We start from the raw sequence: 15,131 nt of genomic DNA, 5'->3' as shown, positions 1-15,131 counted from the left end.
CATCTCCATTCGATTTTGCCGTGAAAAAATAGTTTGAGTAAAACCTTAACCCGAGAGGGGGGGGGGGGGGCGCCCCCTCATAAGGAGGCTTTAGTATCTCCTTTGTAGGTTTCTTTTGTTCCTGGGCTTGACCCTGAGGAGATTACCTCTTAAACTTGATGGCGGAAGCCGTCGTGACTGCCTGGAGGCTGATGCCCCTGGCACTGGAGAAGGAGCTTGTTTAAATGAAATACATTTACTCCTTTTCTTAAATGGCAAAGGGGTACCTTTCCACAAGAAATTCTTTGGATGAATTATCCAAGATATCCCAAACAGCCGTTCACCGCAAAAAGGAAAACCAGCCAGAAACCTTTTTTTTTTCTCCCCATGACGCTTCGGCTGACCAATTTTTCAACATAGTATTCTATACATATGTACCAGGCCAGCAAAAGGCATTAGGCCTAAGGCTCGATTCACACCTATGCATGTTGCTTTTGAGCGTTTTTGGAGGTTTTTTTTTCATGCTTGGCACGTTTTTGAGCAGCGTTTTTGTAGCGTTTTTGCGGCGTTTTTGCCGCGATTTGCGGTTTTTTTTTTTTTTCATTTTTTTTTTACAGTCTTTAAAAAAAATAAAAAAAAAAAAAAACGGCAAAAACGGTGCAAAAACGGTGCAAAAACGGTGCAAAAACGGTGCAAAAACGGTGCAAAAACGGTGCACTTGCGTTTTTGATGCTTGTCCATTGAAATCCATTACATGCAAAACGCTGCTTTTTGCATGAAAAAAAGTCCCCGACCCTTTCCAAAAACGCAGAGATACAAAAAAGCATTGATGTGAACATGTTCCATAGGAACCCATGTTAAAAAATTCCCATGCATTTCTGCAAAATGCAAAATGCATCAAAAAACGCGCTAGTGTGAATGGAGCCTAAAGGTAGATGCTATGAGAGATTCTATTGCTGACATAAAGCTACTAGGGGCTGGTCAGATCCTGGGCCTACTGAACAGGGATAACCTTGAGCACCTGTTTAAACTGGTCCCTCAAGGATTTGACATATACCAATTTCTGTCAGCACAGGCTGAGACACTCACTCAACCTGTCAGGAACACAACATATGTTTTTTTATTTAAATAGGAATGCAAACTCTTTATCCGTTGGATCCCTAAGTATTTGAGCATTGTCTACTGGACAAGTCAAACTTTTAATCAGAAGATATAGCATCGTCAATTGCTGGCATCTTCCACCTTTAGTACGTTTTTTCCTCTATAGCATAAAGTGTGAAAAACTTTTTAGGAGGGAAAAAAAATGCTTATCTGGGTGATCCCACTCAAAATACATAAGCTTTCCCAACAATGAATGGACAGGAAAGGCGTGCACAGCTTTGAGGTGGCTTTAGAGAACCCAAAACAAGAAGAAGTGGACACTCCGTTAAGGGTAGCATAAAATGTAGAGTGGACCAATCAGTAAGAAATTGCACCCACAATCTCAGATTGTGAAGCTGATCCTTCCGCATATGACCCCTCAGAAGAGGAGTCATCAGCCTGTTCACGGTCCCCTGAGAGAAAACATCTTCTCCCACCCCCAGATCCTCAGTTTGAGGGTCCTTGGGTAATGAAATGGAATCTGACACATTTTATCCCAATCTGGGATGCGATTAAAGCCACTAACCTTTTTCCAATCCTATCATGGCTGAGGAAATATAGGCAGGGGCTGCAGTGTTTTAAACAGCTGCAAACATTCAATGGCCCCTGAAGGCTCACTCTGACAAGCCACCCCCTCTCAGGGGAGGATGTTATTTTAGAGATGAGTTTTAGGCTTTCAGAGCTTGAGGGAGAACCCTTAGCCCTCTTTTGGGGTGTTTCTACCTTCCCGTCTGACCATAGCCTGATGCATAAATGCAGAGGTACTACCAGAAGAAATCGCATCCACTGCCATTAACGCTCAGCCTGATGCTATTAGTAAATGTGCCGAGGAAATGCCTGTGTCACCAACCTCTTGCATGCCCCTTTTTGCTCGTGTCCCTCCGACAGCTGCAGCCAGCAAAAAAAAAAAAAAAAAAAGGGAGCTTTTTAAAACATATTCCCACGCTAAGCATTGCTGCATGCCAACGCTGCACTAAGCCCCGCCCCTTCTGCACATCACACCCCCCTCCCTGTTTTCAAAAGAAACTTTTCCTGCGTGAGCCTCCGATCTGACAGGGTGTGTGTGTGTAAGTGTGTGTAAGTGTGTGTAAGTGTGTGTAAGTGTGTGTAAGTGTGTGTAAGTGTGTGTAAGTGTGTGTGTAAATTTGGGGGTGGGGGGGTGGCGAGGAGACCTGGTCACCAGCCGCCGTGCAGGGGCGGTGAATAAAAACGGAGCGGCAACGCCAATTGTTTCGCTTCCCCCCCTTCCCAGGGAGAGCTTTGTCCAGGTGGGGGGTGTTTAGTGAAAGAAAAAATCTTCCCCCCCCTCCGAGGTTTGAGTTGCTCACCGGAGGAAAAGCCCTTCTGACACAGCGTGATCTCTGAGGAAGCAAGACAAGACAGCATGACAAGATACGTGCCCTCTACAGTCCCCAGTAGTGACTCTTAGGCATGACAACATTTACTTTTTAAAAGGAGACATTTCATAAGCAAATTTAAAAAATTCCTTAGAAACCTCCACTTACCTTTCCCGCCACAGGGTTTTCTGTGGTAAAACCAGACCCAATCTTCACCTCTCACAGTGGGCTCCGTTACAAACCTTCAGGAACCGGGGACCCTCAGGGAACCCACACTCCTGGACCAGTAATAGCACCCCGCCAGTAAATAATTTATGACTGAAAACACCAAAGCACTGGATCCCGGGGTCCAGCTCTCTAAAAAGAGAAGCGTTACTGGCTAAACCTCGTTTCTTCCGCCACAAGGCCCAGGTACCATTCAATTCGGCCTGAAAAAGGACACACTGAATGGATCCGGGTGCATAGCTAGCCTCAGCAAGGATTGCTCCAGTGGAGCTCAGCACAGTACATCTTCACTCGTGACCAACATCTTAGACACTGGCGAGAAGAAAAAAAAAAAAAAAAAAAAAAAAAAAAAATGGAGGTACTCCCGGTATGGCAGGGGTTATATAGGGAAGCAACTTCCTGTTTAGGGTGTGCCAGTGTCCAGGCCTATAACCCACATAGTGATTACTATGGCTCTGTGCCCCGTGATGTACGATTAAAGAAAAAAAAATATTTTTCTCTTCAGTTTTTACAGATGAAATAAGCAGACATGATACCAGAGGTACCTCTGGGAAGCAAATTCCCAGGTCCAGATGGTTTACATCCGTGAGTGCTTAGGGAACCTAGCGTAGGTATAGCCACGCCGCCATTTATGATTTTCAGAAAGACACCGCACTGACTGGAATGGTACCAACTGACTGCTGTAGAGCAAATGTGGTACCAGTATCGAAAAAAAAAAAAAAAAGGGAAAAAGAAGGTGTATACTGGGAAGCTACAAACCAGTCAGCCTAACATCAATAGTATGCAAGTTATCAGAGAATGATAAAACACTATACAGAATTTTGTCTGCAATAAAACATAGAAGTGACAACCAGCATGGAATTATTAAAGATCCTTCTTGTCAGAACTACCTTTTGTGGTTTTACGAGGAAGCAAGTGAGAAATTGAAACGTGGACGTGCAATGCATGTAGTTTATCTAGATTTTGCATTAGGCATTTCACACTGTACCTCAAATGTTTCATCTATAAAATAAGGTTTGTGGGAGTTGATGGAACTTTATGTTCATGGATAGGGAACTGATTACATGAACAGGTCCAGAGTAGTGATAAACGACTAAAGTTGTGAGCGGTGTGCCGATGATACCAAATAATGCAGGGATATCACTTTGGCATAGGATATACAGTAGCATAACAGCTAATTGGCAGATGAGGTTCAGCATTGAGAAACGTAAAAAGTAATGCACTTAATGGCCAAAAATACACATGCAATCTACACAAGAGGAGGGGGCTCCCCTTGGAGAAACCGTGATAACAAATGCTTGTAGATCAGACTTCGCAAAAGTATGCAATGCCAAGCCACAGCTAACAAAGCTAGGACAATACTGTCATGTGTTAAAAAGGGCATATATTCAAGAGATAAATAATTTAATCCCTTTACAACACACTGATTTGGCCTCATCTTGAATATGCAGTTCAGTCTTGGTCACCAATCCTCAAAAAAAAAAAAAAAAAAAAAAAAAAAAAGGAGGTTGAACAAAATGAAAAAGTGAGATGGAGGACCTTAGTCGGGGCTCGACAAATCCCAGGCTCCAGGTCTTCATGGCAACAAGAAATATCCTGGCACCTGGGCTGCTGTCCAAATGATTCCACACCCCCCATATATGCACCCCCTGCTATGTATCCTGGTCTTCATTTGCCCATCTGCAGGCCCAGGACCAGCATAGCAGGTGCCGCCAGGTAGAGTGGAGGGAGGAGAGCGGACACACGTCTGCTCTCCACCCCTTCTTGCTGCTGACCCAGGAGTGACGTGTATGTTGACCGTTTCCCTGGCCATCAAGGCCTGGAAAGCATGTAATGCAGTGCAATATGCACTGCATTACATTCAGTGAAGCACAGGGGAGACATTCAGGGTCATTCCCACATACAAACCTAAACACACACACGCATTGGGGCACCTACGACTGAATATGTTGATTGCGATACATGTTACATATCGCCATACACCACGGAATGAGAACAATTCTAGCATCAGACCTCCTTCATAACAGTAAACTGATGGCCTGTAGGGGGCTTTTCGCCTATGGAAAAAAAAAATCACTATTTCACGGACACACGTAAATTTAAGGTTTGACAGGTATCCATTTACTCAGTGCAACGCCATCTTTTATACTCTACCAGAAAACTGGTCAATTTACTGCGTTTTTTGCCCCCTAAAATGAACTTTAACCACTTCCTGCCTGGCCTATAGTCAAATCACACCTGGGCGGGACATTCGTTGATCCAGGTGGATGTCATATGACGTATTCCGGATTTGCGGCGGGATCTGTCAACGGCTATGTCAATCGGACACAGGCAATGATTGATTAGAGTACCAGCCCACTGACTGTACCATGTGACCGCTGTAACCAATCACAGCAGGTCACATGACAGTTGTAAACAATGGATGGCTTCCTTTCTAGCCATCCATTGTGTTGCTATCTGATTGGTCACACTGATCGCATTGGCACAGACAGGGCCAATCACAGCCCATCTGCACCATGTGATTAAAAGTGACCAATCACAACAAAAAAAACAGACTGAATCAGTTTCATTCAGTAAAAATGGTTGTTTATAGCAGCGAAATTCATAAAAAAAAAAAAAAAAAAAAAAAAAAAAAATTTTATACCAAAACAAACATACTGTCACCAGTGTCCCTGATCACCACCACAACCATTCTATGATAAACGCTGTACTGCACTAGTGACAGCATGTCACAAAAAAAAAAAAAAAAAAAAATTTTATACCAAAACAAACATACTGTCACCAGTGTCCCTGATCACCACCACAACCATTCTATGATAAACGCTGTACTGCACTAGTGACAGCATGTCACAAAAAAAAAAAAAAAAAAAAAAAAGGGAAGATAAAAATTTCATAATGGTACAGTGTTGCATGACTGCTATTGTCATTCAAAGTGTGACAGGGCTGAAAGTTGGAAAATTGGCCTGGGCAGGAAGGGGGTAAAAGTGCCCGGTATTGAAGTAGTTAATGTGTTTTACTGAACTTTTCCGTAATATCTTGTAACCTGAAATTGGAATTAACACAATTTTGTTCTCTAGGGTGTCTGCTTTCAGAAAAAATATGTTTTGGGAGTTTTATGTAATCTTCAGGCCTAAAATTATTTTTTAAACAGGTGTGCAAAAAATGCTAAAATGGCTCTGGCAGAAAAAAGGGGTTAAATGAGAAGTTTACCTTCAGGAACATGTCATGTGTTTAAAAAAATAAATAAATAAATAAAATAATCTGGCTCCTAGATTGAAAGCAAATTTGTCAAGCCCTGACCTAACAGGATTGATTACATAGAATACATTAATTCCCTCTGCAGAAGGGGGGATATGATTACAAAGTATAAATATATCAAAAGTGAAAAGTAACTGTAATAAACTGTTATTCTAAAAGGTCCCTAAAGAAGACACTTGGCCATGATTTGTGGTTAGAAGCAAGGTTTGACCCCAGATTACAGAACAATTTGCTTGGTAAATGCTAAAGGATAGGATGGTCTAATCACACCCCAAATTTTAATAGGTCATCCAATGACACCTCTGGGAGGTGTAAAAAAAACCCTTCTGAGTGAGGACATCTGCCCTCTATGATACGTTATTTTTTATAACTAGAGTGCAAACTGAAGTGTCGCCAACACCATAAAAGACTGTTAAGCTACTTTTGGGCTAAAAATAGCCCCACCCCTGCAGCCCCAGTGTGAAAGCCAGAGTGCTTTCACACTGGAGCAGTGCGCTTGCAGGACATTAGAAAAAGTCCTGCATCTTTCGGGAGATGCGGGAGCAGAGAATACACAGCCCCTGCTACTGGAAACAATGTGCACCACTGATGAAGCGCCTTTAAAGTGCTTCGGCAGCGGCGATTTGCGGCCGCTAGCGGGGGTTAAAAGTGCTCCCCAGATGTGGGTACTCTGTAAGCTGTGATGCGCTGCATTGACATAAAATAGTGTAGGCTTTTTTTCCCTCATGCGCTGAAGTAAATTAAAAGCGCACTCAAAATGAATGGGTTGCTTTACTGCAATGCATGACGACACGCATGTCAAAAACACACCATAACAGTGTGAAAAGGATCTAAAAGTTTTTCACCTCATATGTAAAACAAAGCTTTAATCCTCATTGGAAACAAAGTACAGTAGAAGACCAGAAATCAAATACTTACAGATATAAAAATATTTAGCAAGTTTTCTAACGTTGGCAACTGTGGGATAAGTTTCTGCACAACTTTACTGAATGCCTCAAATATAGAGTGGTCATAAATACTTGTCAAGTAGAAGCTGCAAGAAAAAGGAAACACAAAGTAAAGTATCCAGTACACACTATTTTATACACAATCAATTAGCTTGCGACAAATGCTAGAGAAGATGCAAAGCATATACAAATCCTAACAATGAACTTCTCTTATTTGGTCTGTTCTATGCACCATTGAAAGTGTTATTACAAGAAAATAACCCGATTTAGTCAAAAATCTTGTGGGCCGATAACTTCCTGTGTTCTTTGACTGCCTGACAGGTATCAATTACATTAGTTTCCGAGGACTACAGAACCACACGCCTCTACGTTATGGACAAGAGGGCCGCAGGGTTCCATAGTTCCATCTAGTTTCCCTTGTCCTGATGCAGCAAGGCAAGTGAGTATTGGAAACGAGAACATGCTTTGTGTTACTGACAAACTCACCAGGTGAAAATAGAAAAATAAAAATAAAAAAGCCATTACAAACGAACAAAGCTGCCACATCTTAAGACTGGTAAGTTGCAAAATATAAACATTTTGGTTCTGGGTTCAAGGAAACGTTAAAAAAATGCTATCGAAGAGTAACAAAAAAATTTATGTCACAGATCACAAAATCTTTCATGCACAGTGCTCAATAAAGTTTTTGTTAAACTAGGGCACATGGCTGGAGCATCATGAATAGAATGTAAGTTTTTACAAGGGAAAACGATGGAAGGAGGGGATGGGGGGGGGGGGGGCCCCAAGAGCAATGGATGGAGGGCGAAGGACAGAGGGGGGCAAGAGCGAAGGGAGAAAAAAAAAAAAAAAAAAAAAAAAAGACACTTAGGGTCGGTTCACACTAGGACGACTTGGGATCCGACTTGTAAGCCCTCAAGTCGCCCCAAGTCGCCTTGCAAAGTCGCGCTGAAATCGTGTTGCCCCTGTGTGAATCGAGCCTTAATTGAACAAGTAATTATATGGGAGGGGTAGTGTTGGGAGATGGATCTACATTTGGTTGCTGGTGTATGTGTGTTGGGGGGTAGAAAATAACTGTATATATTATTGGCAGCAGAGGGGCACAAGGAAAAGCATATATCAGATGAAAGCCGACTTGGCTACTGGCTATTAAAATTTGGGGAAAATTTGTCCAGGACCTACCTAAACTAGGCCAGTTTGGTAAACATGGTTTTAGCAGTCAAGAAGTGAGAATATAATACAGGGTAACAAAAGGTTAAAAGCAAAAAGGTGCGAGTAGAGAATATATTGCTTGCCATGATGTATAGAAACCATGCCAGTAATAGCAGATTTTTAATAAAACATAGCAAGAATCAAACCTGTATTATAGAAAAATAAAACACTTTTTAATTTTGATTTGAAAATTTTAATAGCTATGAGAATACTCCAAGATCTTATTCATATAGGTCTGCTTCTGTGCACTGTACCGGCAACATTGAAAACTGTATAATTTCAATCACCAAGAGATTTTACATACTGTACGTGTTACATTGGTGTGCTTTCAAAGATTTCAAGTATGCAACATTTTCTGAGCAAGGAAGTGTAGTGTATGGATCACTGAAAAGAATGTCATTACCTGACGTCAAAACATAAAAGAGGTTTTAAAATGCATGTTTATCATCTGAACAAGGCCTAAGGCATGGATAAGGAAACCCAAAAAATGTTTACTGTAAAATGTCAGGTTCCTACCTTAGGTGAAGTTTTTCTAGTCCAACATCTGCAAGATCATCGTTGGCTCTCTGGTGAATGTCTCTCTGAGTTTCTATCTTATGGTCATCTGACAAACCATCTACTTTATGAATAAAAACTTCAAAATTCATATCAGGATTTGCTTTGTAGGCTTTGGTAACGGTCACATGAAGTCTTGCTAGAGCTTCCATATAGTCATCCTGCAAAAAGAACAGGTTAATCAATGTCAACTACACATACTTGTTAACTAATATAATAAAAACTTGTATATAAATGTAATCAGTCTACGGCCACATGCCAGAAAATAGTACTAAATCTGTAAATACATGTAATTAACTAAATGGCTCTGAAACAAACAGAGGGTTCCTATCAGGATTGCACCAATACCAGTATTGGTGCCAATACTAAGCATTTGCACGAGTATCGGTACTTGAGTTTATGTAGCTGAAATGATCACACTGGTATGCCAATAATCTCCGCACCACACTGCTTTTGGGTCTTAGATTTGTTTATACTGTTCTTCCTCCTTCCTGTTTGAGGAGGATGGTGACAACCTTTGTTTTGTTACTGCTCTGTTTTATTACCAGTTTTAACAACAGGATTCTGGTTTGTGGCAGGAAGTAAAGCAACTTTAGGAAAATGGGAAAGTGCTGGTGGTTTAAATGGTCTATTCTACATCCCCTAAAAGGCATAGGAAATGCTCAATTTAAAAGTTACACCTAAAAAAGGGAAGAAAGAAAAAAATACCTTACATCATTTTATGGTAAATCTGCAGAACAGGAAGTGAGGGGAAATCTCCAAAACAAGACATTGATGGCAGTATTAATAAAAAAAAAAAAAAAAAAAAAAACACAAAACGATAAAAAGGTGAAATTAAATATAACAGATATTTCAGAGCAGCGCACCAACTACAATCAAGTCACATGACAAAACCACGTGAAACAGAGAAAAATATAGCAAATGTACATAATAAAAGGCCTTAAGATTTAAAAGCCCAACAAAAGAGTGATAGAACCGGTGTATACATGAAAAACATAACTCCATGTCAATATTATGTTTGCCCTCAAAGGGGCCAGCTGTATAACTATTGAGAACATGTACGCAGGGTTCGGGAGTGCACTGCGAACAGAGTGTAGGGTTTGTGAGTGTGCTATGTACAGTGTGCAGGGTTTAGCCCTCTTTCATAAGCTATCCACATCAAACTTCCACCACTCCACCTCGGCTCTGACCCCTGCACCATTGCCCCCCCCCCCCCCCGAGTCCCACCACGTTCCGGCTGAAAAAAGCTCTGGGTGTGAGGGCCACATAAAATGGTCTGGCGGTCCGGATTTGGCCCTTGCGTTTGATATATGTGCTGTACACCGTATATCCTTCACCAGTCTTTAGTACAGGTTCCACTCCCTTAGGAATTATGTTCACCAAATTGTATTGCCATTTACGCTCGTCTCTGGCTAACGCTTATGCTGATCTAGAGTGGCTCAAAATCACCAAATTCCATCCAGATATTGCAAGCTCCAAATGTGGGGAAAGAATCAAAACAAAGCCTCCAATAGTGTAAAACCTTATCATAAAAGTATGGCATTTACATCAAAGATATATAAAATACGCCATCATAGAAAAATCAATGAAATGTCAGGTGCCTCTGTGCTGCCAACTCACCATCCAAAGTCGGATGTGATGAAACACGTTGGGGCGTGGCTACACGGCATCCGGATCGGATGTCAGGACGGTGACCCAGGAAGAGTGAGCAGCTGATACGATCCAGATTCATTGCAATATCTGGATGGTTTGGTGATTTTGAGCAGCTCTAGATCAGCAAGAGCGTTATTAGCCAGACACGAGAGTGAATGGCAAGATTATTTGGTGAGCATAATTTTTAAGGGAGTGGAACCTGCACTAAACACCATGGTGGAGGATATATGGTGTACAGCTTTGTGCGTTTCATTTATACACCAGTTCTATCACACTCTGTTGGATTTTAACATCTTATGGACTTTATGCACATTTGCTATTTTTCTTCTTTATTTCACATGGTTTTGATATGAATTGAGTGTAGTTGGTATGCTGCTGTGAAATATCTGTTGTATTTAATTTCACCTTTTTGTAAAGCAGCAGCACATAGCAATTATTCACTATTATTTGCAGAAGCACAGTGCACATATTTAAAGGAGAAAAAAAAAAAAAAAAAAAAAGGAAGAAGAAGAAGGAGGAAAGAAGGGCACAGTGGTTATAAACCCTTCTAGAAAGACATGAACAGAGAAAACAGAAAGCAAGTGACTACCCATACAGCTGCATTTTAGACCCCGATTAGGATCAGAACAGGGCAAATTGCAGATGGTTAAAAAAAAAAAAGTACATTTTGCACTGTACCCTAATCTACAGTACATACAATGACCTTTCCTATCCATTTTAAATAGTTTACATGTATATTTGTAGCATTTTATATGATAAAAAAAAAAAAAAAAAAAAAAGGAAGTATGAGTCAACTGGCAAAAGATGCCCCCATGCATTTCAAAGATGGAGGGTTGGGCTCTCTAAGAGGTAATAAAGCTTCATCGGACATTTCAAATGGGTAAATAAGGGTGTCTAGCAAAGCAGAACATTGTACAACACTGAAAAAGTATGTCCAGGTATTACCCAAAACCTCACTCTTGCTCTCTTAACTGCTTGCCGACCAGCACACGATGATGCACAATGGCACGGCAGCGCAAATGGGCGTACCTGTACATCCCGTTTAAACCGCAGGCTAGTGGGCGCGCACCTGCCGCGCGATAGTGGCACGGAGAGGCAGAGCGGGGAGATGCCCATATAAACAAGGTATTTCCCTGTTCTGCCCAGCAACATTACAGGGATCTACTGCTCCCTGTCATTGGGAGCAGTGATCTGTCATGTTCTAGTGAGCTCATCCCCCCTACAGTTAGAACACAGTGAACCCCTTGATCGCCCCCTAATGTTTAACCCCTTCCCTGCCAGCGTCATTTACCCAGTAATCAGTGTGTTTTTATAGCACTGATCGCTGTCAAAAGTCCCAAAACAGTGTCAAAAAGTGTCCGCCGCAATGTTGCAGTCATGATAAAAAAAATAAATAAATATCGTACATATACTATCCCCTATTTTGTAGGCACTATATATTTTGCACAAACCAATCAATATACGCTTATTGCGATTTTTTTTTTTTTACCAAAAATATGCAGAAGAATACATATTGGCCTAAACCGAGGAAGAATTTTTTTTTTTTTTTTTTTATATATTTTTTGGGGATATTTATTATAGCAAAAAGTAAAAAAAAAAAAATAGCTTTTTTTAAAAATTGTCGCTCTTTGTTTATAGGGCAATAAATAAAGGTGATCAAATACCACCAAAAGAAAGCTATTTGTGGGGGGGGGTTGGGGGAACAACGTAAATTTTGTTTGGGTGCAAAGTCGCACGACCGCGCAATTGTCAGTTAAAACGACGCAGTGCCGTATTGCAAAAAGTGCTCTGGTCAGGAAGGGGGTAAATTCTTCCGGGGCTGAAGTGGTTAAAGCAGGTTTTCATTGCATCAGAGCACCACAAACCAAAAACACAAATTAATTAAATCACTTTGAAAAACAATCCCCTAACATTTCTAGCCATGGCCAGCTTGATTAAAGTGATTGTAAAGACTCATTTAAAAAAAACAAAAAAACAAACATGTTATACTTGCCTCCTCTGTACAGTTGATTTAGCAGAGCAGCCTGGATCCTCCTCGCTGCTCCCTCCCTCCTATCGAGTGCCCCCACAGTCAGCAGCTTCCTATGGGGGCACTGGAGCCTAGTCACAGCCCGTGTGTCCATTCAGACACGGCGCCCCGCCCAGGCCCCCTCTCTCCCCTGATTGGCTGTCTGACTTTGAAGGACAGCCACGTGAGTCACCGATGCTGTGTCTCAGCCAATCCTGATCCCAGACGGCTTAGACATTTTGTGGGCATCGCTGGAGAGAGATGGGGCTCAGGTAAGTAATTAGGGGGTGCTGGGGCGACTGCTACACACAAAAGTTATTTTATCATAACGCATATAGAAGAAAAAAAACAAAAAAACAAAACACCCTTCTGCCTTTACAACTCCTTTAAGCAAATGACTCATGCATTTACTTCCTGGAATCCATCTGCCCTTAGCTCAGGCATGCATGCCAGGGTGTGCGCTTAGCCAAGAAAATCCCTCCTCTCCCGAAGGCTCCTGGGGATGTATGACATTTGCCTAGGCAAGAAACCAGGACATAACTGAAGAGATAAAAAAAAAAAAAAAAAAAAAGAAGGAAGAAGGTGGTAAATGATGTACTTTCCAATCTATTTACTAATAGCAACATGAGGATTAAAAATAAGCAATGATGATTAGGAGAGCAAGTTCCACTTTAAGCATGTCCCAGCATTGTTCTTATTTTACTTTGTCCCGGTGTCAAGAAATAGTTCTTATTACTCTCTCTAACATCACTAGGCTTTTACAATTCTTACAAGGCTGTTGTTGAATGGTCATATCCTAAAAGATGTAGACATGCTCTCAGAACTACAGTACATCTTCCAAGAAACCTTTGCCCTACACACTGTGTGGTCAGGCTCTAGGGAGTCAAAGCAAGAGCAACAGAATTCAATGTATACATATGGAATGGGACAGAGGTGGGGAACAGATCTGTAGTCAAGCAGGCACACTGTTGTCAGCCCAAACTGGAAGTTAGGAGCACATTGGTTTTTAAAGTGGCAAAACATGTGCAAGTTTTGCAAAGATGTAGTGAAACTTTTGTTTTTATTCTTCTACCTTGACATACATTAACCTACATTATTAGGTCATCTAAAATTCTGGGTAATAAGCCCCGGTTCACACAGGAAAGCACTGCGCAGTCCTGTTTGAGACCCATTTCATTCAGTGTGGTGCGATTTAAGCCTGTTCATTTTAAATGGGTTCAAGTAGCACTGCATCGCACCAAAAGTAGTCCATATACTAGCTTTGGCAACACTGTCAGCCGATTGCATTTCGTACCATGCGAGCCCTTGCAGGCAAATGCACTTGGTGTACGAGCTGCATCTGGGGGCATATTAACACCTGCTGCAGATTGCAACTGCAGCGAGTTTTTAGCAGTGTGGAAAACACACACAGAATGTGGGTTTCCCGTGAACCTAGGACCATCATGCATGAAGACTTCACAACCACAGCAAAACAGTCTAGCTGTACGTACGTAAATAAATCCCTTTCCAAATATTTGTGAAGATACAGGAAAACAAAAACAAACAAAAAAATATACATATCACAACTCAATGTCCTTTTTTATAATTATTTCCCATTTTAAAAAGGTGAACGCTCATCATTTTACTCACGTTTAAGGTTAAAAAACATTTACCTGGGCATCAATTACATAGATTAATGCTCCTGTCCCTCTGAAGATCATTTCATAATCAAAGGTGGAGTCAAAAAAGTCCACTTGTCCTGGAAAGTCCCAGATTTGAAAATTGACAAAAGAACTATTCGAAATGTCATCTTTGTAGATCTTGTTGGTGCTCTCCAAGAATAAGGTTTCATTTGGTGACATCTTGTGAAACACAACCTACAGTATGAGAGATAGTTAAATTAAGTATAGGAAAACAAATGACAAAGTTAAAATAGCATTCTTTTTGGTTGTCAAATGAAACTAATAAGCCCGTTAGAGAAGGAATCAGGTTTTTTTTCCTAGCGCCTCTTATCTATAATGCAGGGTTCTCATCAGAAAACATACTCACCTGCCCAGTGAATCCAGCTTTTCCCTTCTGTGGTGCACTGCACAGGCCAGGTCCCATACTACCATCTTTCCTTTCGCTATCACCACAAGGCAGCTGTCTTTTCCTTGTTCTTGCAGCTGGCCCCAGATGACAAGCTGTCAGGTCAGCCCTCTGGCCCATGTATGTCCCTACTCCTGAAGCCTCCTGAGATATGCCATGGAGATAACCCAGGAGGCTATAGGAGCAGGAATACATCACTGTCGCCTAGGCGTGAATGGTGGGGCAGGGCCAACATTTATTTTTACACTTTTTAAAAAAGGGATGTATGATGATAATAATAATAATAATAATAATAATAATAATAATAATAATAATAATAATCTGCACCTTGCCAGGTGGGCAAAAACAGATTTCCTTCCAGAGATGTATGCCAGTAAAATATATGAAGACTTCAACAGTTGCACTGCCAATAGTCTATAAAGCTGACAACAGCATATCTACATAAAACAATTGCTGCTAAAATAAGCAGATCATGTAGTAATAAAATTGCACAAGACTTAAGTACATAACCACATCAATACAGCTACACATGCAGCAGTACATACACTGACTAATCCCTGCTGTATACAAGTAGGAAATGATTTACAAGGAAAACCATACCAACACAATATTTTTCTGCTTGGCTGCAGACTTATGCCCCGTACACACGGTCGGATTTTCCGACTTAAAATGTGTGATAGCACCTTGTTGTCGGAAATTCCGACCATGTGTAGGCTCCATCACACATTTTCCATCGGATTTTCCGACACACAA

The 15,131-nt window shown here is 41.2% G+C and overlaps 1 protein-coding gene across 1 annotated transcript in view; it reads right to left on the bottom strand.

Annotated features, from left to right (window-relative positions):
* RRAGC (Ras related GTP binding C) overlaps positions 1–15,131 on the bottom strand; it is a 46,659-nt gene that overhangs the window by 16,536 nt on the left and 14,992 nt on the right. Inside the window, exons 2-4 of the mRNA XM_073615503.1 lie at positions 13,964–14,167; positions 8,612–8,811; positions 6,858–6,972 (exon numbers count right to left, since the gene is read on the bottom strand). Coding sequence (XP_073471604.1) covers positions 6,858–6,972; positions 8,612–8,811; positions 13,964–14,167 — 519 coding nt within the window. The remainder of the gene's footprint in view (positions 1–6,857; positions 6,973–8,611; positions 8,812–13,963; positions 14,168–15,131) is intronic.

Source organism: Aquarana catesbeiana, linkage group LG02, assembly GCF_042186555.1.
Source record: "Aquarana catesbeiana isolate 2022-GZ linkage group LG02, ASM4218655v1, whole genome shotgun sequence".
In the NCBI taxonomy this organism is placed as follows: Eukaryota; Metazoa; Chordata; class Amphibia; order Anura; family Ranidae; genus Aquarana; species Aquarana catesbeiana.
The sequence above is the reverse complement of the archived record's forward strand: the minus strand, read 5'-3'. Positions and strand labels throughout refer to the sequence as shown.